Raw genomic sequence first — 24392 nt, 5'->3', positions numbered from 1 at the left:
TGGTGTGCAGTTCCTGGACTCATAGCACGATTGCGTGTTCCCCCAGCAGAATCTGCAGTCAATTGTTATTTCTCTGCCGAGAGATTTACATTCAGCAATTTGCAGACTGTCCTATGTGTTTAGTTATTGCAGCCTCCTGCCAAAAGGAAATAATACTGAGGCTAAAAAATACTGAAATAGGAAGGGAAAAAAAGTAGAGCGGTTTCTCAAATGTAGCAGCCAGGGAAAGGCATCTTATTGTTGTTAGAGAAGCACACCCATGTAGATGTCTGAGATTATGATAACAACGATAGAGCCTTTTATCTCCAGGCTGCTAGTTTTACTTGGCTATGGGTGAGTAGGTAGCAGGAGACAAGAAGTTTCTACAATCTTGCAGGCACTCACACATAGAATAGTTAATAAAATAGGAAATTAATTTAGCGATGCCATTGCACATCATAAAATCCCCTGACTAGATCTTAATTGGCAGCTTTCTCTAGACAATAAGCATTGATTAAGCTGTACAGAAATGAAGTCTTCAGGTTTTTCAGGTCAGGGTTAAAGCCCTGTGTAGAAGCTGGGGAAACTTGCACTGCTGCTGCACGTGCTGTAAGTGGTGTGTATGAATAAACAGACCACTTCCCAGCGCCATCCATTGTAAGTGCTAAATTAGCATAATAGCTGTGTTGCGTAGCTGCTTTGCTGTTTGTAACAATAAATGTGTTTTTTTCTTACTTAGATGTTAATTCTCTGTTTTTTCAGGATACAAGGCTTCCAATGCCTTCTCATGGGTGAAATACTTGGAAGAAACTAATTCCCAGGCAGCCCCAGCAAGAGCATTCAAACTGGTTGGTGAATCTCTTTGATTGTCCTAAATCAGGAGGGGGGGAAACTGCTGCTGTCTGCCCTTCCTTGCTGGATACTTTATTTGATGGTGGTTCATCATGTCTGTGCCAAGAGGGTGAAACTGTTTTTTTTTCTTTAAGTTCATCTCTCACTGCTGCTAAAACAAAACACAGAGCAGACTGCAAGATATTTTAAAAAAAAAATACCCTGGAAAGCTGTCTTGTAAAGGATTTTTGACTAAACATCTTCACATGCTCCATTAGCAGATTTAAGGGAAGAGCCTTCAGTCCACAGAGATAATTGTAGCTTTCAGAAGAATATGTGAAGGGCAGTATCTTGCCTCAGAGAGGGCATAGAGAAGGGAAAGAGCTGGTCTTCTGCTCGAGGCCTGACTGCATGGGCAAAGGGGATCTCCCAGTTGACATCTGAGCAGGGCTGATGCTGGTTGAACAGACTTTCCAGACTCCCCCTTCATGGGGCTCGGAAGTGGGTGTCACTGGCCTGCAGACGTTTGGTGGGGAAGGGAGGAAGGGGTGGGGGTAAGGGCATGTTTGAGGGGGAATGAGAAGTGTGCAGTTCCTCCATTAGGTTCCTCTGTATGAAGTTTCAAAAACTTGTCTAAAGTTAGAGGTCTTTTAAAGTTTAAAAACTTCTCTAAAGTTTCACTGCAAGGTGAAAATACTTGCACCTTCCCCTGGTTGGTGAGGCTGAAATTAAGGTAGAGTGAGAAAGAAGTTCCTATCAAGGACTTCTATGTTCTAATATAGATCTCAGTAGTTCTAGGGAGGACCCAGTGCTCTGTGCCCTCCACAGAAATAAGCGTGCTAACAGATGATAGAGCAGCTCTGCCAAACTCTTAGATGGAGTAAGATCATCCTGCAGACTAAATCTGAAGATGGTTCTCTCAACCTTGGGAGCATGATGAGCTTTTGTTTCTTACACTGAAGTTCAGTGCATTTATCTGGAAGCTCACTGAGCAGGAACAAAACAGAAACCTTTACAATAACTTCATTAAAAAAAACCCCATAGTTTTGAGTTGTTTTTTTCCCCTTAGCAGCTTCCACACTGGCAGCTCACCTTGCTAAACTTTGCAATATGTTAAAAAACTTTTTTGTGCCATTCTGACACTTGTCTTAAATCTTTGTGATGAATTTAGTATTGCAGGTTAATACCTGCTGCCCTGTCTTATATTTTGTTGGTAAGCTCTTTGGGACTGAGGAGGAAAAGCAATCAGGGAGGCCTTAGATAAGGGAGGTAGAAATCCAGCCAGACAAGTTTGATAATTGCTGGATTTCAGCAGGTGTCCATTTGAAGTTGTAGTAGGTTGCAAGGTGGGTGTCAGGGAATAGGAAGAGGCTGGTTTTGCCTCTTCAGAGAACTATAAGGCCACACTTGGAGTTATCTGCAGCAGAGTTGAACTCCAAAACATCCCTTGGATTAAGGTTTTCTTGAGTTGGGCAGACAGCATCTTCGATCATGCAGCGCAGCATGTGAAGCATTTCAAGAGCCAGTGTTCAGGATAATGAGTGAAGCTTGTCAGTAGGACACATTTGTTGCTCCCAGGGTAAGCTCAGCTTTTTCTGAGCTGTGCTCATAAAATCCCAGCAGTGCTGGAAAATGGGAACCTTCAGAGTACAAGAGCGAAAGAATACAGCAATTGGTCTTCTACACAATAGAGGAACAATAGAAGTAGTTTTGTAGAGACAAATATTTTTGAAAGATAATGAAACTCTTCATGATACAAAAAGAAACAGTGAAGTACGACCTACTTAAAACTCCCAGTCTGAAGTCCTCAGTAGTCTGTCATTATGGCATTCTTTCCTCAGATTTTCAGAGTGTAAAATGTGTTGAGAAATGTCACCTGAAGGTAACAGGGATCCTTTTCAGTACTGAATACTCCCTTTTTTGGATTCTTTGGAAATGAAGTGTCTTCCCAAGGGGGAATGCAACTGCCTTCTCTGCCTCTTTTCCCATTTTACGTACATCTCTGCGACCATTTTTCTGTTCCTTCAGGTGTCTGGCTTTGAGAGAATAGCAGAAGAGCCAATTCTGGCTCTCATGAAACTCCGAAATAGAAATTAGCATCCAAGACTGTGTTTCAAAAATGAGACAGAAAAAATACGGCATTTGATATATCAGCAGTTAATAGAAGTCTTTCAAGATCAAACCTCGTTATTTTTCTGACTTGGTTGGTCTGAAGTGAAATACATGGCACAGTTATTGATTCTTTTTATTATTATTATTATTATTCCAGCTGGCAATTACAGGAAATCAGTACATAAAAATACGGTTTGAGAGCCAGAACAGGCATTTCTCACCGAATTAGTTTTTAACAGTTTTCAAGAGCTCTCTTACATAGTCTGGAGACACTGGTCATCAGCACAAATAGCAGATCTTGTGCCTGGGTTTCTGCCTTCTCCTCCACCCAAAAACGCAAGAGGAGACAGCTTGGTTGTCAGCATCACTATTTTAGCCCATTGTCTTGGGCTGTCAATTCAAAAACATTCATAAGCTATTGCCAGAAAGGCAGCAACACTTCAGCAAGACTTAAACAAATAGCCCTGCTCATCTTCTGGGCAGCATTTTGTTCTCAAGCACTCAGGCTCCTTCCTCAAGGAAGACAGACAAGGTTGGCTGGTTCAATAAGATGCTCTTAAAACTAAAAGCAGTTTAGATTGTCTGGCTTCCGGTGTGTCATGTGGCTGAAAGCCTGTGGTTAAATGTCTGTGTCCCGGGGAAAAGACCAAAGAGAAACTTGAGGTTTGGAATCTGTAATCCCCTTAGCTCAGAAGTGGACCTCCTTCCCTGCCCCCAGCTATTGGCAGTAAAAGGGGTAAGGAAGATTGTGAGGCAAGAGTGATTATAGTCATCTTTTCATTAACCTGATCTTGTTCAAAGACACAATTTATCATCTGTTGCTAAAATCCTGACCTTTGTGTGCAGAAGTGAAGAAGAACGTGTTTTGAATGAGTATCAGGTGCTCCATAACCCCCAGCTGAGGAGGTCAGAGGAGGAATTTGCAGTCAGTCATTTAAAGATAAATGGAAAGATTGGTAAACGCTGTCTGTTACTTAGAGGTTTGCATCTGTGGGTGCTGCAAAGGGCACACATCAGTTCAAAGGGCGTTCTGGAGGTTTTTACAAAGCAGTTTGATCGCTGAGGTTTGAGAGAAAGAGTAAATCAGCAAATGTAGATGGGAGGCTCCAGCGGCTGGAGCTGCTCTCGAGTCCCAGCACCACAGTTCTCAGCAGTTGTTGTTAACAAGCAGATGCAGTTGTTGTCATAAGAAGTAGGTGGTAACTTAATGAAGGTAACCGTAGTAGCCAGATGCCAAGAAGGATGTCACGTACAGTGTAGTGAAGAGACACGTCACATGGTGTGTGTGTTTCAGGTGTAAGACAGGGGTGACCTGGCCACTGTCCTTCTCAGATGTGAGATCATCTCTCTGCTGTGTTTGGGAGTTTTGCTGTCAGACTGCAGAGTCTGTATGTCAGTGGAGTTTGCGGTAGTATCTGGCCTTTTTTCTGGTTGGGACATGCCTCTTGCCCTGGCTGTGAAATGCTCCTCTGCACTGAGAAAGCTCAGACTTCCTCCCAAGTAGTTTTGGGCTGCTGGCAAACACGACAGCTTAATCCTCTAGGAAACTCTGATTTTAACCTCTGAAGCAGTCTGCTGAGACTTTGGCCCCTGTGAGATCAGGGGCAAAAGCTGCAAAGGTGTTTGAGTAGGAGATGAAAACTTCAGCACATTTTATTCAGAGCAGGCGACTAGCTCTGAGTGCCCAGAGTTTTTAGCATTCTGCTTACAATCCTCTCTTACAGCGTCCTGCTCACGGATTCCAAGTTAATATGAAGTTAGAGGCTGTGGACAGAAGAAATCCTATCTTGATAAGAGTGGCAACAATAGTTGACAAAGACGACTATCGCATTAAGGTATGACCTTGCTTCAAAGTGCAGAGCCCTTGGGCTGAGGAATATAGTTATTTGCAGTACAAAAAAAAAAAAACCCAAAAAACCCATTGGTATGAGGAGCAGCAAACAGACGCCTAGCAGATGATCTAGAGTACAGGCCTGCCCAACTGGAAATTATTTCTGTTGTTTTGTCCTATTGAAATCTGATGGAATTGCCTGGTATTGTTAGTTACTGTTTTAATGTAACTGTTTTGAAATAACATTTGACAGCATGATTTTCCATCTCTTAGCGGTTTCTGTGTGATCTGTGCGAGTGAAGGCAGCATTAATGTTCTGCTGGTGGGAAGCTACCTGACTTTTTTTTTTTTCCTAGCATACTTAAAAGAAAAACCCAAAGCTAGTTAAACCCTGGTACATGTGGGAAGTGGCTTCATGCTCCAGTATGAATTTGTTACATAAACAGATTTTAACTAATTCTTTTCACATAACTATATTGCCAGAAAAATCTGTTGTGCTATGGCTTCTGAGAAACTAAGTATGAGCCAGCTGAAGTGGAGGCTGCACTGGTGGAAGCTCCTGGGTCACAGGTCTCCTTTCCAAAGGGTGATTATGTGGGCAGGAGTGGAGATCGTTCCCCATTAGTCATTTGATTCTCAGCCTCATCACTTCTGCCTTTGCAAGCAGAAGTCAAGTTTTGCTAATATATAGTAGCATGGTACTTAGTTCATACATTTGTTTGAGACTTTGCAGCATGGACTACTCAGTAGCCTACAGCTCTCCTTAGTCTCTGTTAACCTGGCCTGCATCTGAGCTAACTATTGCTAGTCTCTTCATCCAGCAGAAAATTCTAGCTTGTTCACTGCAAAACTCTCTGAACTTGTTGGCTTTTATGGTGTTTTGGGATCATCAGAAAACAAAAGCTAATTGAAGAAGCAATTGTGTTTGCAAAGATTTAGTCTTTGAGTATAGCGTGTGCTGGAGCACCCCATGGTCTGTGCTTTCTTGCAGACCCTGGGATTTGAATGTGTCACCAGAACCTGGTTGTTCTGTAAAACATAGGTGCAGGGGTCAGGAAAACAAATAGTTACACTGAGCACAAAGGATGATTGTGCTTGTCTGAAAGATTGAATGAATCAGCCCCAAGCTGAGCAAGGTGAAACAGAGGGGGAAGTTAAAATAAAAGCTGAGTCATGTCCTTAACTGTATCTCTCACTGAGACTGTGTGCTTCTTTCAGATACATTTTGATGGTTGGGACTATAATTACGATTTCTGGGTCGATGCAGACAGCCCTGATGTTCATCCAGTAGGCTGGTGTGCAAAAACCGGACATGCTTTGCAAGTTCCTCTAGGTAAAGTAGATGACATCATATTGTTATGTGGAATAATTTTCCTAAGTGCAGTCTGTTCTGACGCGGGGAGCGTTTTATAAATCTGTTTAACTTTTTCTTTCTTATTACCAGGTGCTGTTGATCGAGTGGGAGCAGTGGGACAAGTGTGTCCTACTCCAGGCTGCCATGGTGTTGGTCACATCAAGGGACCACGTTATGGAACCCATTATACGTATGTATATGAGATCTTCTTATAAGGGTTCTGGCTGCAGGAGTCTGACTGCTGTCCATAATAATAATGCAGCAACAAGCACCTGCACTGCACTGAAATCATCTCAGGGTGTTTATTCTGGGTAGTTATAACTGCAGTTGCAGCTCCCTCTTGTGTCAAAACGTGCTGTTTCATCATAAATACTGTTTATACAAGTATAATCATTACAACTGCAATGCAATCCAGCATAGATTAATTCATTCCCAATTTCTACATTCCAGCATTACTGAGGGATTTTTTTTTTTGATAAAATAACACACCCAAGAACAACATGCAAGGAGACAGTTAAAGAGGGAGAGAGTATGGGTAGATTATTAAAGTATAGGAGTGAGGAGAGAGCTCATGTTCTGTGCTCTGCCTTTTGATTTCTTCTGTGCTCTTGGGAAAGGAATTATTTTTTCTATTAAACCATTTAAAGAGTGAGAAAGCAATCTCAGATTGGAGCTCTGAAGATCTAGTAGTGTATAATGTGGTAAAGGGCTTTGAATTTTTCAGAGTGAAAGTTGCAGGACTCTCTTGTTTTGTGAAATATTCTTCAGACAAGCAAGTTACAGAGGAAGAGCTCTTCTTGTTCTCTGAGGAGACTCTTCAAAAACATGACTTCGGTTTTAAATTCTGCCCTGTATTCCCCTGATTTCCTGCCCCTAAAACTGGGTAATAACATCTCCCTGAGTGTTTCTGGCCTCACTTTTTCTGGGTTTGTTGATGGATATATATGCCTGAGGCTGGTAAGACTGTATGACTTAAAAACATGCATCTCTCTCTCTCTCTTTGTCTGTTTTTTTTTCTATTTTTCTTTAATACAGGTTAGTTGGCTGCCCATATTCTGATGTGAACCTCAACAGAGAAAACTTCTTACAGGACCGCCTGAGCAGGGAGAGACCTTCCCCTAGCAATATCATGCAGAAAGCCAAGAGACTGGAGACTCCTCTCCCATTCCTGTTGGGAGCAGAAGAGTCTTCTCAGGAGGACTCTCCACAATTCAGGTGAGCTGAACCCTTTTCTTGGGCAAGTACCAGGGGGCAAAACCATTTTACAAGGTTGAAAAACACAGGAATTGGCAGAGAAGCAGCAGAGCATTGAGTTCATCTGTCTGTAATATTGACCCATGCCCCAGACACTCTTAACACAAAGCAGTGCACTTTTATACCCTCATATGCCTTAATAGGTTTCTTGATTCCTTAATCTTGCTGCTCTGGTCACATTCCAACAAAGGAAATTGCATTCTGTCTCCATAAATTTTTCCTTGCTGTTTCAATTTAAAATATATTCTTTTCCTTCGTTTCCTGTCCTAAAACTGTCAAGCAAGGTTATTTTGCACTATTAAACTGTAACTGCAATCCACTCCAGAGTCGGCTGCATTACACTGGTGGGCATAATGACTGCATGTGTATCACTTGGCAAACAAGTTGAGCTCCTTCAGATATTTTGTTTTCTTAGATGAAAATCTTGGAATTGAGTAGCATTGAAACAAACTGTGTTAGTTCTTGGGCTGCAGGAGCCAGTTAAAATTTTGTGTTGTGGGACAGACTTGAAGACTTGTATTATTGTTACCTTTAGTCTGTACGAATCCAGTCTCACCAGGGCAAACTCCAGCATATGCATATACTTTGTGGTATATGAAGGTTTATGTACATTTTAAAGTTCATTTATGTACTTAATTTATAACATTTTCAAGATACATTTGGCCAGAAAAAAGGGAATACTACTCTCCCCTCCCTGGCTTACATGGCCAAAGTTTGCCCATCCCAGAAGTGTGCAGGCATCTCTATTCCTGATCTTAACACCAGAATTGATTGCATATCAACGGCACTGTTACCATAAAGCTCTCTCAGGAGCTTTGAGATTCTCCCCGAATAAATGGCATTCTAAAATTGTAATATATTTCTAGTTGTCTAAGTATTTCATTTCCTGATAGTGAGAGGTCTGAATTCAGTATGCACATCTGATAACACCTTACTGCTTGTCCTTCCCTGGGCAACTACATGGCTCAGTTTATGCATCAAACTGAGTCATGGAGACTCTTAAATGTTTTCCAGAGGTATGAAGAATCAGAAATCTTCAATCTCTTGATTTCACCATAACACGTGCTTCAGTGGGTGTCTTATAGCTGCTGGGATCAGAGCCTCAATCCACAGGGACTGATTTATTTCACATAATCTCTCTCAGTCCATGCTGAAGAGTTAAAAAGCACTTTGTAACTGTGCCAGTGATGATGGTGGGGGAGAGGAAGGCTTCTGCCACTAGGTGGTAGTTGTTGCTCTCACTTGCAAGGAACAGCCAGCTTTGCTCTCCTGCAGGAAAAGGGAACAGAGGATGTCAGCTTAGCTACTGTCATTTGTCTGTCTTTCCAGAAAATCTGCACAAGACAGTGAAAAGTTGGATCAAAGCAGTGTTCAGAGTCTGTCGGAACAGGCTGAAGACAATCAAGAGGAAGGCTGGATAGAAGAGGATTCCTATGCAGACATCAATGCCAAACCAAAAAAGTAAATAAGATTTTTGTGATGTATTTTCATGCATTAACAGTTGTGTTTCTCAATGCTGCTGCTATATCTGAAATACAGATGTAAATCATAACTTAGAACAGCCCAATGTGATCAGAGATTTGCAGCATAGGGGTTTAGAATGACATGGTAAATCTTCCTCCCATTAGTTTGGGCCCTCTCTTTCCTGCAATAAACTCAATCTGAGTTCTAGCCATTAATTTAATAGCACAGTCCTTATCTTGGAGAGAGAGAGAGGTCAGGGACAGAGCAGTACTATTGCTTATTTTAAGAGGGAAAAGTTTTTGGTTCCTAAAAGTCCCATTAATCTCTGGATAGAGAAGAAATTATATCAATTTGTATATCTTTTGAAATGTTTTGTAATTGATACTTTCAGGCTTGGGTACTCGGATCCCTATATAAACTTCCAGATGGTGAAACAGGAAAGCGTTGAGAAAGGTTGGTTAAATTTTATTTCTTTTTCTATGTGTGTGCATATATGTGCAATATACCACAGTCACAAGGAGCATTTAAAACTTCATAGCTTTTTTGTCTTTGATTCCACAGTTGAGAGAAGGCACACGCTGGAGGTGATGATAATAGTAGTCTTTCCTCCTTTAAAATGAGAAGGAAGGGTAAAATTACTTAGAAGTGAAATGTTTAATACTTTGTAGAATGAAACCTCATATTTATTAACTGAGAAGACAAGCTTGCACCATCCCTTGTGCCACTGCATTCTCTTAGAAAGTGACAGGAGGGTTTTGTTCCCCAGTCAGTGACCATTCTGGTGACAGAGCCAGCAGAGGTGTCAAGGGAGACTTGCTCAAAACCTGGCTAAGTTCTTTAAGAACCCCCTGGGTATTCAGAAACATAATTAGAATCATTTTGGGTGGTGGCTTTTTTAAGGTTCTTCTAAGGATGCAAAAGAAAATGAAAAACTAAATGAAAACACAATTCCTTTTTTTTTACTGGTACATGACAGGTTAAATTTTAAGAGAAGCTTTCTGATATCACTTTAGCAAACCATATGCTTAACTTTCAGATTTACTATAAAAAGCCATTTCAGAGAACTGAGCTGACCAGGCTTTTAGGAGGATTTAACATAGTAATAAGTCTCCAATCAAAAATAGCTAAGCAGGCACAAACTGGGACAGGTGGCTAGAGGTTTTTTGGTTTTTGTTTTTTTTTTTTTTTTTAAAACTGATTTTTACCTAGTGCTGACTTCTGCAGTCAGAGCTGGAGAAGTCTGCCAGCTATGAGCTGCAGTTGCAGCTGGCAGGGAAAGCTGTCTGCTTTCCCTTCACATTCACCTTAAACAGAATGATGGAAATCAGTGGGGGGAAATTCTGCAATAATCCACTGACCTGTAATTTTATGATTACCCAGAGCTTTCAGCCCATCTACATTTGAACTATTAGAACGCTGCCTCTATCTCAAAAGCCAAGTCATTTGTTTAAGTCATGGTTTGGATGCTTACCCCCAAGGATTTGGGCTTAGTGAAGGAAAGGAGACAGTCTGTGATAGAAGCAGTGCCCACGCAGCAGGGACATGGCACTATGTAAAACCCTGGGCACCTCCTACAGCCCGGAGGTGGGGGCAAGGCCGGGTGCTGCCCCATCACGGGGAGGCAGGGGACGAGGTGACAGCCCTCCCGGGAGCAGTGTCCTGTGCTCCATTGTCACCCGGAGCATCAACTCCTGAACTGAGCAGTTCTTACTGAGGCTTTATTTTTTTAAATCCTCCCTCTTTGGTCTCATTAGAAATAAAGACCTTTATTTGATGTTGTGCCACATCCATTAGGGAGGTGGAGATGAGGTAAGGTGACACAGCAGGGGACAGGGGAGTGACATTTCACTGGATTAGGATTTACCTCCAGCGCTGCTTTCGCCTCAGCTGTAAGGAGCAGGCAAATCATGGAAGTTTGCTTATTCTTTATAATACTATTTTCCTTTGTGCTTTACGGGTAGTGACTGGCACACCCCACAGGTCCTTACACCCCAGCCTACTAACAACTGTGTGTGCTAACACTGAGCAAACTCAGCAGAGGCGCGTGGCAGCCGCACTGGCGCTGGCCGCACCAGACCTTTCAGAAAGCAGGAAAAAAATGAGAATTTTGTACAGTTGCCACGGGATGGCGCCGGGCAGGCTGCACACCCTGTGCACTGCCAGGCAGGGTGGGGGGCGAGGGGACAGCACACGATAACCGCGGTAAACCAGAGGAATGTTTCCCATCTTGTTTCTATCCTCTGCTTTGCTTCCTGTTGTATAACCAGGCAAGTCCCTGTAGGACCATGACTCTGCACTACTCGAGTGATCTCATTAGGGAGGGGTGATTTCTTCTTTTTTTGCCTTGATTTTTAAAGCTTCCGTCACTTGACACATGAGGAAGGAGTTGATGTCTGGAGGTAACATGCCACACTCCTGCCCTGGGAGCCTCCTGGGGAGGCAGCAAGCCCAGGCCATCAGCTGGCACGCGTAGTGCTCTTCGCAGGCTGGCTACAGCTGTGAGCTGGAACAGTGCCATTAGTTTCCAGCCGAAGATGCTGTTACCAGAACTCCTCCACCTTGTCAATAAAACGCTGCAAACATCTCTGTTAGCAGCATGACATCATTTTCCAGGGAAGAAGCTAACGATAAAGCCTCCAGCCTGGCAATCTTATCTTTCTTTTTTTTTTCTTTCTCCTCGAGAGGGTGGGAAGAACACCCTGAAAGCTCAGCGTGCCATGCAGTAGCCGTGCCTGGTTCACCCTGCCTTGCTTTTCCCCTCCAGAGCATGACCCTTGCTCCTGCTTTGTTGTAATTGCTCCTACTTGAAGCCTTACTCTGACTTGTCTCGTTTCCTTTTCCAGACCCTGATTTGAATCTCCAGCAGGCCCTTCACCAGTCCATCTTCATGCCTTCACTGGCCTCTAACCCAGCACACCGCCTCCATCTCAGCTGGGAGAAGCACTGCAAGCTCTTGCCAGAGGTCGCGGGCCTCACGGCCAAAGACGTGGCCAAATGGACTGTGGAAGAGGTGAGTTACCTGTTCCCTGTTCTGCTCTCTTGGGGCATGGGACTGCCAGAGCCCTCCTCTTCTGGAGTGCTGATTGGAAGACATCTTTATTTTCTTTCTTTCCTAGGCAATGCTCTTCTGTTTTCTTTGCATATGCTGTAGCTCACTCAGCTACAAGTTATACCCCAGTCCCTTTATAAGGGAGGGGAAGGATCCCTATTAACCCTCTGGTGTCCACAGCTTATTTCCCTGAATAGGATTCCCTCCCTTTGTTTGTTTGTTCGTTTATTTACCTCTTGATCATTTAGTCCTCAGGCCTGAAACATGATTCTGAGAGCAGATTCCATTTCTCTCTGATCTCCCTCCCTCTCTTCTGTGACTTTGCTGCAGATTCACTTTTACATTGCAGATAATTCCAAACTTCTCTGTGCATGCCCACTCCTCCTGCATCTCCTTGCCTGATTCCCTTGGAACAAAACTGCCCACAGCCTGACCTGATTTCTGACAGAGGTAGCTGTGCAGCTGGGGATGTGTCCCTGCAGTCCTAGCTCTTGGGATGTCTTCTGTAATTAGGTGGCATGTGAAAAAGCTGCTATCTTTTGTGAGATGAGTAGTTGGGTTTGCATCGATGCCTTGAGCATAAATAATATTTGTGTCTTCACTTGGGCAGAGGTGACAATTTGGATCCTGGCGCTTCATCACAGGCCATTTGATACAAGAGAAATGTGCTGCAGTGTTGTGCTTGCAAGGATGTAGGTAATCTGCAAGCAAGAAAAAGGTGCTATTCTTCATGATGCATAGAGAATCTTCAGAGACTTTTAGGAAGTGCATTTTCCCTAAGAGCCTCTTACATCAGATAAATCCAATCTTGGCTTTGCTCTTCCTGCTGGAGAACTGCTAGGAGTCGTCTGGTGGGGTTGTGGTATCACAGCAGACAGGAACCACAGCAGTCGCAAAGGGGATAGAACAATTAGCGCTGTTTTGAAACTTGGTCCTTTTTTTTTTGGTTGTCAGGGGGTTTGGTAGTGAAAATGTATTTGAATTAAATTCATAACAAGGAGGAAAAAAAAAAAATCTCTGAAAGATTTGCTGTTCGTATCCTTCTGAGAAAGCTTCCAATGATTTTCCAAAAGGTCTTTTAGAAAATCAGTAAAGGCGGAAGCTGTTAATTCTCCGACGTGAAAATCAGAATCTCTTCCTTCTGGATAAAACATGGGTGCTGGTTTATGGAAGAACAGAGTCAGGATACAAGCCAAATAAAATTTGTCCTTTGCATTTGACCTTTAAAGGAACTGCTGGGTAAATTTAACTGGGATATTAGTTTGGTAAGGGATGAATGTAAGCAGGGACCACGGGGCATCAATGCAGGGCACTCTGGATATAGCAATTCAAAACCCAGAATACTGAACTGTGCTGTGTGCTGCAGCCTGATACAACTATTGAAGTTTCAACTGCCAATAGGAGTGTGAATGGCACATTAAAAAGATCAGCTGCAGCACCACAGTGGACTGGCTAAAATCATTACAGGTTTTGTCTTGAATTTCAGGAAAGTGGATCTGGTTTTGCAAATGACGTTCACGACAAATTCCCATTGGAATCAGTTTGACCTCTGTATGAGCACTTGCAGGGTCAGCATGTGCAGTGAAATGCAGCCACATGTCTGGAAGCTGAAAGCAGCAGGACTTTGTGTTTTAGTGAGTCCAAAGTCGATTTGATCTGTTGTCATTTGGGCTCCTAACATCTTCCTGCAGGGCAAACATTTGCCTTTGGGTTGTGCTTTGAACTCTGCTGCACAAAGGAGGCCATTCTGCTGATCTGAAACAAGACCAGTGGGGGTGTAAAATTGTCCTTTGGTTTCAGACTGAAGAACTGTTTTTATTTTATAAAACCCACATTAAGGAAAAAAATGTTGCTTTAATTCTCTCTTGGTTGAGAACAGATGAAATTGCAGAGCAGCAGCAGCAGTATTTAGGGGCCCTCAAGCTAAGAAACCCTTGGTAACACTGAACAGTCAACAAGAGTAGTTACTTTAATGCAGCTTTGTTATTTATTGAAAGCTTCCTGTCATGTTTTCAGAGCACAGCTAGTGAGGGATATTGAATCACAGAAAAACATTAGTTATGTGCTAGAATTGTATTGTTCATTAGTTAATCCTGCGTCAGATGCTAATACCTTGTGGGGGGACTGTCCTTGTGGTAATTGTTTGTGCATTCCGAAATCCCAGTTAAACTCAGCTCCTCTCCACACAGTCTCCCAAGGTGTTGCCAGTTCTGCTGTCGCTCAGTATCAAAGGGGTGCTGCATGAGGCCTCCTTCCCACTCTACCAAAAGGGTAGAGCAATACCCGTCTGATTCCAGTATATCACACATCTGGGATTGCATCAGCACCTTCCATATGGGTTGCATGGAGGTCTAAGGTGTCCTCAGAATTACATAAAGTTTTTTTCAGCCCCCTTCCCTTTACCCTTACGCAGTCGTAGCGTAAGGCTCTTCCACAGATAGCTCTGGGGCTGTTGCTGGCAGGAAGGGCAGGCAGGCGTTCACCTCCTCAAAGGAAAAGCCCCGCTCTGCGCGATCCCACTGTGCTCCTAAACCTGCCTGATGCCTCCCACCCTCATCTTGAGCCCTCCAGCCTCACCCTTTCCCTTGGTTCAGGGCTTCACTGCCATCATCGTGGGGCTGTGTTGGCCTCCTCTCACCCGTGGTGTTCCTCTGTTGTGACCTTGTGCATCTGAGCATCCCTTGTCCCTCAGCTGCTTCATCAGAGTGTGGGGGCTCTCCTCCCCCAGCAGTGATGGGCTCAGTGAAACCCAGAGTCTAGCTCACATCCTGGGGACTTTCTCTCCAGTGTTCCCCTCTTGCACCAGCCTTCCCTCTCTTTTCTCCATTTCTGGTAAACCCCACGACTCCTGTTTGTTTAGAAGGCCGCTCTGTGGCACAGAGGGTTTGCAGTGTCCCTACAAACACTTCTAGGACAGATCAAAGGCCTGTCACTCAGTGTTGGTGACATTAGCCAGCAGCAGTTGTGCAGGGAAAGACACAGGAGCAAGGCAAGCTCGGATCATTCCCAGGAGATTTCTAGCAGCCTCTGGATACCACAGACACTAAAGGGCACTTACTGTCTTACCCTGAGGGGCCCAACTGTCTCTTCAGTTCCAAAAGGTACCAGACCCTGCAGAAGGCTTTTCACTTGTGCTTTAATTATAAAGAGGGAAGAGGATTCAAAATGAAAGTAGTATTTTGTTACTTGGAATTTGCACTTCTACAGAAGAAAATTTGGAGTCACTGCCCAATGGAGATGCGGATTTTAGGAGTTCCCTTGAAAATGGAGCCATCCTTACTAGCAAAAGATAAGGGTGAAACATGAGAGGGATGCTCTGTTTTCAGATTATGTAACAGAATCAGGAGTCAGCGCTGGTCACCAAAAATCAGCTTCTGCCAGGGTAAAGCAAAACCAGAGGGCACGCTGACAGCTCCGTTCCTGCACAGTTGGAACTGGGGGAAGGGAATGAATATTAGTCAAGTGGTGGGATCAGCTGGAGATGCAGTGACGTGATTTAGAAGAGAGTCTGACAATCCTGAGTTAAAGGGAAGCTTGTATTTGACAGTGACCCCTCCTAACTGTTTGTGTTCATGGAAGAAGTGTCACATCTGTAATAACTCAAATGAATATGCCTCATGAAACAGAGCTGTTCTGCAAGGGAGCATCCAATTAGCATGAGATGTTTGATCTGATTATGCCTCAATATACAAATCTTCTATGAACCAGTGAAGCTCCAGCTGGAGAAGACAATACATATTAAGTCATCTTCCACTGCATTCAGGACTGCTCCTTGCGCTACTTAGTGTTATATAATGTAATCCAAGGGCTGCTTGCCTGTCTCCAGGGAGATTATTCCAAATGTTAACAGATTTCCTGCTTAGAAAGGTTTTCCCTAATACGAAATGTAAAATTAACTTCTACTCGTGGATCCTGTGCACCCACCACAGATTAAATAAAACCAAAACTCCTTTCCTTCCCAGCAGTTCTGCCTTCTATATGTTGCTTATCCAGCAGTACTCATCAGTTGGTTTGTCTTGTCTCTCAAACGCATGTCATCATGGACAACTGTCTAAATCCTTCTTTCTTTTTAATTTTACTTTCCAACAATGCCATAAAAAAGTGAACTTGTGGATGGGTTTAAATTCGTATAGCCATATATGGCTTTTAATCTGTAAAAGTATTGTTGGTGTTTTATATAGATCCTTTTGAGCAGTGGAGAAACTGGCCTTTTACAGAAAAGTAAATGGTCACAAGGCAATACAGAAAGTATTGTAGGTAACCAGAATATACTTTGCAGGGATGTTGCAGCAACAATCCAGTAATATTTTTCGTATATACCTTTCATTAATGGGAGAGTTGTAAGTACTAAAGTTTCTAAAATTCTTGCATATATAACTCTCATACAGAAATAAGACCTTTTTTGCTTGGTGATACCCCATTTTAATAGTCCATGTTTCTCTTTTTCTCTGATGTAATTCCAGGTGGTAAACTTTATCCAGCGTTTACCTGGTTGCAAAGAACCAGCATCTGTTTTCAAGGAAGAGGTAAGTCAAGTCTACCCAAATCCTGTGCTGTGCCGCGGGTGGGTCTGGTGGCAGTTTTGTACGTTACTCTGGAGTTAGAGTGCAGAGAGCACAGACGCTCAGGCTTGTCATGAAAGAGCCCGTGGCATTTAGGAGGCAGCTTCAGCATCGAGCTGAATTCCAGCATGGCTAATTGCATTCTGCTGCTCCAAATTTCCCCTGCAGTTCCAATCACTGATCTTATGCTTAACATCCTGTCTTGGACTATTGTGTAGTGGGCTTGGCATCGTTATAAAGATGTCCTGTTGCAGTGAAGATCTCATCTGCTCCCTCTAACGAGCACATATGCTTGCTTCTCTTGGTGAGGCTGGCAGTCGTAGGGTTTCCCAGGAATCTCTGGCTTCCCCCATGGGCTCAGGTGAGCGCCGGGGGGGAACCTTTCATTGACCAAGCAATTGGGAAATCAGAGCATCTCCTGCACGATATCCTGTCATCGCTGCCACGTGCCGGCCTGGACTCTGTTCCCTGTGGATGCTACATCCACTGTGGCTTCCGAGAAACCTCAGCAGGTGCAGCATGTGGCTGTCCTGGTTTTTAGCACACTTCTTTGCACAGATCATAGACACTTTGTTAAGTGCTTCAGCTTCCAGTTATGCTGCAGGCAGGACTTGCGGGTTCTTTATGAGCCCCTGATTAATTTGCAGACGTACCTCCCCTTCTATCATCAACAGCTCTACAGGAGGGAAGGGGCTGAGCCTCCTCTGTTCCGTGTGGTGCTGAGCGCACCCTCTGGACCCAGGAAAAGCCTTGCATGTTGTAGCAACTGTAAAGGGCAGGTTTTTAATAGATGACTGCTCCCCAGGGCTGGCTTCCTTTCAGGATGAATGAGGCTGTAGTGCATTTTATGGGATTTATGTATCTGTATTTTGTTTTCCCTTATTTTAAAAAACATGCACACACACAAACCAAAAAGCAAAAGAAACAGAGGCTTGCAAAAAGCACTGTTCGCAATGTAACAATATAGTGCAATACTCTTTAATGAAATTTATTCAAATGAACCAATTTTTTCAGTGTAGCTGAGTGTAAAAGGTGCATCCTAATTTCTAGTGAAGGTATATTCAGAGGTCAGAGTTTGGTAGGTGAGATGTAACTAGCATTATCTTCTAATGAATCCAGCAATTCATGATGTATTTTATTTCTCCTAGCCATAATTTAAATGGGTCCCAAACACAGTGGCTGTTTTCTGGTTCAGAGAGCAGCATAGCTGTGTTCTATTTTAATACCATACTTTCTGCAGCCTCAAAGCATGATTCCTTATGCCAAACGAGAGGGTCTTGGGTTGTTTTTCAGGTTTATGCTCAAACTAAGTTGTCAATTTGAAATTAAAACCCTTTTAGCAACTTGGCTTTGGGCAGAATTCAGGTGTGAGTGACAGGACTGCTGAACTGCACCCGCATTGTCCATTAGCTGTAATCAGGCCTTCGAGCACTCGCCGTTTAGGATAAATAAATCCCTTGCAGACTTCTCTTGGCGGAGGGAGAGGGATAAGTTGCTGCTTACATTAGGAACGAAGAGAACAAAATGTGCACAGAATTTTAAAAACCATCCAAATAAGATGGAACGAAGATATGAATAATAAAGCACAGCCACTGATACTGTTCTTGTTTCTAGGTCCAGTTCAGGGAAGGTCTATTTAAAATAAGCATCTGTGAGGCAATGTGATGAAAATGAAGCATAGTAATAACACCAGACTCAAAAGCATTTTGAATTGTAGGACTGCTTTCTAGCAGTTTTCTGCTACTCTTACCTCTGTATTATTTAATTTAAGCAGCAGTCCATTTGTTTCAAGCTATTTTTATCGTGTTCATTGCAGTAGTGTAGACTCTCGGCACCTTGCAAGTTAAGATATGGGGGCATTGTGTGACCATCTGTAGACTGGGAGCACTGCTGTCATTTCCAGTGTATAGACTGGGAGGTTAAGAACTTGCTAACAGTTTCTTCTGTGGTTAGAGAAGAGGAAATGAAATCTCCTGGCTCCTAGCACTTTGCTTTAATTATATGTTTGTCCAAGTTGATTCAGTGTATCCTCTTCCACCAGTCTTTGACATCCGAAAAAATTCTAGTTAGGAAGACTACAGAAATAGAAGAATCGTTATGCTGGATGAGTTGAGTGTCCAGTGTTTGCTGCGCTGGCAAACATCAAGTGAGGATGAGCTGCTGTCAGTCTCTGTAAATGGACTTTAATGGAGTAACTTAGGGAGACACATCTTGTTTGTCTGTGTCCATTAATCTTTGGCTTCTTCCCTGCAGCATTTGGGGTTTATATTAATTATATCTGTGTTGTCTCTATGGATGTTTTTGTAAACCCAAGTAAATTTTGACCCCTTATTAAAATAATATGTTATGATTTCATTCGCTGCTACCTAGAGCATCCTGTATTTTCACAGGGTAGCTTGTTTTTCACTTGCTTACTTTGCATCTAATCAAATATCTCCTTGCTGATGAATTAAGTGATTATGTGTGTAAATCCAGTCAGACCACATGTCTTTACTATGCCGTAGTTTATATAGCACATGATCTCTTTTACCATGTGCTGAGCAAGCCCATTTAGTGTCACTAAAAATGATTTCACAATAGCTTCCTGCTTCTCCTTTAAACAGAAACTTGTTGTCTGTGGGCATAGTACGTCCTAGTTGTAAGAGCAACCAGATGTTCACAGCTCAGGCATTTTTCTCATCTGTAAGGATTTAGCAGAGCTGACCAAAAAGAAGCAGGAAAAAAAGGGTGTTTGGCTTTAAATTTTACCTTGAACAGCTTAACAGGGGTTGAAGAGTCTATGCAGTGACAGTATGTAATGAATGCACTAGGAAATGGTAACTTTATATTTCTAATCATCATAAATCGGTGTAATAGTTTTTGGATAGCTGCTTCTTGAAGTCTCACATTCTGGATTTCCTGATCTTATTTCTGGCCACCGTATGATTTTTGACAGTTGTTGGCTTTTTGAAGCAGTTCTAGTGAATATAAAGTCTAATGAACAGGCATTCTCCTCATGGTCTCTCCATAAGCCTTGCCCATGCTCGGGTTTCTCTGTTTCTAGAATAAGAGCTGCTAGATGAGGTCTGAGACCCGTGGAAGGGGCAGCGTGCCTGGGAGCCTCCCAGGGGTGTGGGTGCCAGAGCTAGGGAGAAGTACAAGGTTTCAGTCTTCAAACCTGTGTTCATACTTTTATTCCTCAGTTCAAAGTACGTTGTTTAATTGAATGACCAGAAGTGAGAATCCTGCCTATCTCTTGACAATAATCTTATGTTGTGTTTCCAACCCCTAGCAAATTGATGGTGAGGCCTTCCTGCTCCTGAACCAGAGCGACATTGTTAAAATACTTGGTATCAAGCTGGGTCCTGCCCTGAAGATCTACAATGCCATTCTCATGGTGAATTCTGCAGAAGACCACTGAGAAGAGCCCTTTGGCAGAGCCCACGAAGAATTTACAGGGAATAGATCTTCAACTGTGAGCGTTACAACATGCCGAAAGGCAGATTAGGACCCAGATGTGTTTTAAGTAGAATTTATTAAAAATATTTTGAGGACATAAAAATTCTGCCACAGTCTGGAATATGGGGCTGTTTCACTTCCAAGAAGAGGATATTATTATATTTTGTAATTGAATTTGGTTTTGATATATCAATCTCTTTTTGAGATCTAGATGAAACCTCCGGTTATAAGGGGAATCCAGGGTAATATTGGTGGAGCTGCAATAGCAAGAAGAAAGCAATGAGTAGTGTGACTGCTGTGTCCAATGATAGTGCCTGAGAGAGAGACTGAGTTATCACCAGCATGTTTTAATATATTCTGTATGTATAAAAACTCTTGAGAAATTAGAGTAAGAAAATAGGAAAATGCACTTCAGAGTAACTCACCTGTGACTCAAGAGCTGACCTTTTCAGAACTGATTTTAAAATTCTGGTTTCTCCTACTGATCCTAGTTGTTCTGATACCCCTGGCTACTGAGCTGGTTACACCACAGCAGAAAAGTAGCGTGGGCAAAGGATTTCCATCAGTCATGGCTTGCATTTCTGCGTTCGTTTCTGGTAACATGCAAAATGTTCTCATTCATGTCACCAGAGAGTGGGAAGCAAGCCCTGTGTAGATAGCCTTTGGGTAGGCAAAGATCTCCTATAAAGATACCTCCCACAGGAGACACAGATAAAGATTTTAGCTGTAATTCTCCCGTCAGTACTTTTGTGCAACTGCTGTCTGGACCAGGAACATCTTACAGCAAAATGGCAGAGTCAGGAGCACTTGGAGTTTGATGGACTCATTCTTGTCCTCTCGACTGTCAGCCAATTGCTAGAAATACGAGCTGGGAACCCAGCAGTGGCCAGCATACACATACAGGTGCAAACAGATTTCTTAGAAACTATTTTATTTTTGAGCAGTCAAAACTCACGAACACTTAGTGCTTTAGCCTTTGCAGCCTCCAGGTGGACTTTGGTCTGTTCTGCAGGCGTCAGTGTGCTGTAGCAACAGGGCACCAGCTCCTCTGCCTTTCTAGTGGCAAGGCAGGCAGAGCACACTGGGATGTTGGACTGGAGAGGAACCGGGATTAAGACAGCAGAAAGGGGAGGAATTCCTTCTCAGAGAGCACTGATCTGTGTTAGGGAGGAAGCAAAGCTTGTGGCTGTATTGCTGTGCATGCAGCCTGTTCTCTCCTGGCAGGATTGAAGCACGAGTATTTCCTGCTCTGCTCAAAGTCAGAGCATAGTTTCCTGAATGTACACGTGGGACTGAGGTGTCCTGAGTGGGGGATTTGCACACCGTTGCTTCCAGAGCCATCCTTTTAACCGTGGAAGCCCTGGGAGAAGCGGTGAGCCCTGCTCAGTGCTACCTTTGGTGCCTGGCGGCCTGCGAGCTCGTGGCTCTTCCTCTGGCCACTCTCACTGATAGACCAACTCCCTTAGTAGTTCAGTTTAGCTAGAACCATCTTAGCTAGGGAAGCCTTTTCACCCCTTTGTTCAGAGCTGCCAGGCTGAATCCTGTGTGTGTGAACCCTCCTGAGCGCTGTGAGTGTGTTTACCCAGCGTCACCGATGGCTGGCGTGCCACTAGCCTGTGCCCGGGGTTGCATGGATTTCTCAGGGCACTGCATGATGAGATGTGATCCATCCACAGGCACCTCAGGCTCCCTCCTGTACTTGGCATCTTTGTCACCAGTGTTGTTGCCATAGTCCCAGCCCTAGAGCTTCTCTGAGAGCTGTTGGGAACAGAACGAACACGCTGTCCGTGTCTCTGTGGTGACATGAGGAATGCACTTGGTCTTCCTTCCCTAATCACCCCATGTCCTTTGTCCAACCTTCCAGCTGCTGAGAAGGTCCTTGTGACTTGCCTAAAGTAGCAAATTCCTTAAAATTGTAAATAGAGCAGAATCCATGCCGCTGAAGCCATTCAGTCCTGGATTAATATATAGAGCAATTTGTCTCCATACTTTTATATTTTTGTATAAGATGCTAAGGAGTTTAAGCTTTCCACAGAGAAGACATAGGGATGGCGGGATATTTGATAGCTGAAACATTAAATATTAGCCAGACAACTGCAGGAGAGTAATTTAATGCAGTGTTAAGGACTAGAGAAGATATTAATTTAATTTATTAAAATAACTTTTAGTATGATAACGAGGATATTCACCAAAGAGTCACATTCCTTTATCCCACTCTGCACATCCAGCGTCAGTGTAAAGACTTGAATTGTAAATGGCGTGTCCTGGACTCTGGCACAACTCCCCTTCTGGGCAAAGCAGAATTGTTTCCTGACGACTAGAGCAGAGGATCCATAGCTGGATTGGCTTGTTCCTGGCTCTGCACCCACTCGCTAAATAACCCTGAGCCCATCTTTGCTCCAGTTTCCCCCCTCTGTGACACCCAGCCAGGTGGGGTGAGTGCCATTTCGCCTTGCTCTTGTTCCTAGCTAGCAGGTCCTGCCAGATTTTGTTTTACCTTCTACCTTTGGGAAACTGAGTTGGGGGACAGCAAATTACCTCAAGCAGTAAAAATATAATCTTATTTAATCTCTTTTACTATATATAGATAAAGGATGAAGGGAACTGGTGAACCAAGCGATGAGAGTCTAGTCACTGAAATTATTCAGAGAGAAATCTTTAATCCTAGAGGCTTCCAAGCCAGCTGGATCAAAGACCAAAATGTGTACTTGGAGTTTGTTCAGTGACAGCAAGAGTAGTGCTTTCAGCAAGGAGGAAGAAGGAACCCTTTTAGGGATAGAAGAGGGAGGAATGTGCTTCTTGTGCCTTTTTTTGTAATCCGATAATTGTCTTTGCAGAGCAAGCAAGAATGTGCACACATCTATTACTGACTCCTTTTCCAAATATAGCTATATTCTAGTAAAATCAAGCAACTTCACAATAACTCAAAGGCAAAAAGATTTCCAGTGTATTCACTGGACACATTTAAAATTCCTTAATATTTGCAAGTCGCTAAACCAGCTGATCTCTTAGCCTCATCATTTAGGAGTCCGGTGGTTGCTGATGCCGTTTTGCTTGCGTCGGGGAGCGCTGCTTTCACATGCAGCTCCGTGACTTGTTTCTGCTGCCAGATGCTGCCTGTACAAACTCAGCTCTGCCTTTTCCCAGTCCTGATCGAGGTCTGTGTCAAGGCGAGGGGTCTGCAGATGCCTTTGATTGTCTGTTGCCTTGTTGTCTAATTTGAAACATGCACTTTGAAGCAGAAAGCCAAAAGTTGTAGCTCTGTGGTGAACAAAGCTGAAACTGGTTAATGCCACCTGGTTTTAGGAGGCTTTCGTTGTCTGCTCAATGTCAGCAGAAACCAGCTGTTGGCCCAACTGAACCCAGAAGTCACTTAGAAATATAAATATATTAGTTAGAAGCAACCCAGAGCCGTGACAATTTCCCATGGGCCGGCAGTGCAATTGGGAAGTCTCAGTTCTCAATTAAAATGGGTCTTATTTGTGGATATGTTTTTCTTCCTGTATCCCTGTTTTTGAAATCCAAACCAATCAAATTTTTCTCTTTTTCTCCTCAGTAGAGGGTCCTGTTAAAATTTTTCTGTGCCATTACCAACAATCATTCTTGTAATCCAGTAGCAGCAAATTTCTGCTCTGGGTAATGAATCGCATTAAAGTTGGACAGAAGTGTTTGGCAACAGTGATAGCATAACTCTACAACCAAAGGAAAAACAAACAAAAAAAAAAAAACCCAAAAAGCCAACATTCAGCCCAGGGGATAAGCCAATTCAGCTGTAGAAGATTTCCTGCCTGCTACTTTCATGCCCTGCTTAGGGATTTATACCACAGAAAGCTTTAAAGTTTTTGACATCCTCTCCATCATGTGATGAGCTAGCTTATTTTTGAAATTCCTATTACTTGAACTGGAAACACGTGCAGGGGTAGGGAGCGTGCGCCCGTTGTCTCGGTTCAGACACTGAAATATTTGCCTGTTTTAAACCAAACAAATACTTGAGCTTTTTGACACTAGCCATGACATTGCACTCCACCGATGCTTTCTTCTGGAAATGTGAATAAAATTAATATAAATTCAAAACCTGACTCGTTCTTTCCGTGTTTGGGTCTGAGCCCAGCACGTGCTCGCAGGGAAGCTGGGCTGGTTCGCTGCCCTGGAAGGCTGTCACTGCCCGCGGAGGTTTGTCCCCTTGTTTTCCTACCCCTAAACCTGACAATCAGAATGCAGGCAGCATTTTCATCTTTGATCTCTTTTGTCAGGCAGACAAAGCCATATATTTGAGCAATCCTTGATTTGTACTCAGGGCAGCACCAGCCTTGGTCGGCATCATCCTCTGAGGCTGTGCCTGACCCCCCAGTTCTTGCTGTCCTCTGCTGCTGGCAGAGTATTTTAATCCTTGGACGTTTCCTATTGCGGACAGTCGCAGGACTTTGCTGTCTTCCTAAAGCAGCTTCCAAATGTGAGTGTTTAAAACTAGCAAGAACTTGTTATCAGTGTGAATCAATATTAAAACTCTGCATTTGG

General features: G+C 43.3%; 1 protein-coding gene across 3 annotated transcripts in view; it reads left to right on the top strand.

Moving 5' to 3' along the window:
* LOC113488357 (lethal(3)malignant brain tumor-like protein 3) overlaps positions 1-23579 on the top strand; it is a 36538-nt gene extending 12959 nt beyond the window's left edge. For all 3 annotated transcript variants that reach the window (XM_026863455.1, XM_026863454.1, XM_026863456.1), the window contains 10 exons: positions 742-827; positions 4647-4757; positions 5972-6086; positions 6198-6297; positions 7143-7322; positions 8691-8822; positions 9217-9278; positions 11669-11835; positions 16338-16400; positions 19708-23579. In XM_026863455.1, the coding sequence (XP_026719256.1) occupies positions 742-827; positions 4647-4757; positions 5972-6086; positions 6198-6297; positions 7143-7322; positions 8691-8822; positions 9217-9278; positions 11669-11835; positions 16338-16400; positions 19708-19836 (1145 nt within the window). In that variant the 3' untranslated portion in view covers positions 19837-23579. The remainder of the gene's footprint in view (positions 1-741; positions 828-4646; positions 4758-5971; positions 6087-6197; positions 6298-7142; positions 7323-8690; positions 8823-9216; positions 9279-11668; positions 11836-16337; positions 16401-19707) is intronic.
* Positions 23580-24392: the final 813 nt, after the last annotated feature.

This window comes from Athene cunicularia (genome assembly GCF_003259725.1).
Source record: "Athene cunicularia isolate RWA chromosome 23 unlocalized genomic scaffold, athCun1 chr23_part2, whole genome shotgun sequence".
NCBI classification, from domain to species: Eukaryota; Metazoa; Chordata; class Aves; order Strigiformes; family Strigidae; genus Athene; species Athene cunicularia.
Note: the sequence above shows the minus strand (reverse complement) of the source record. Positions and strands in the feature narration are given on the sequence as shown.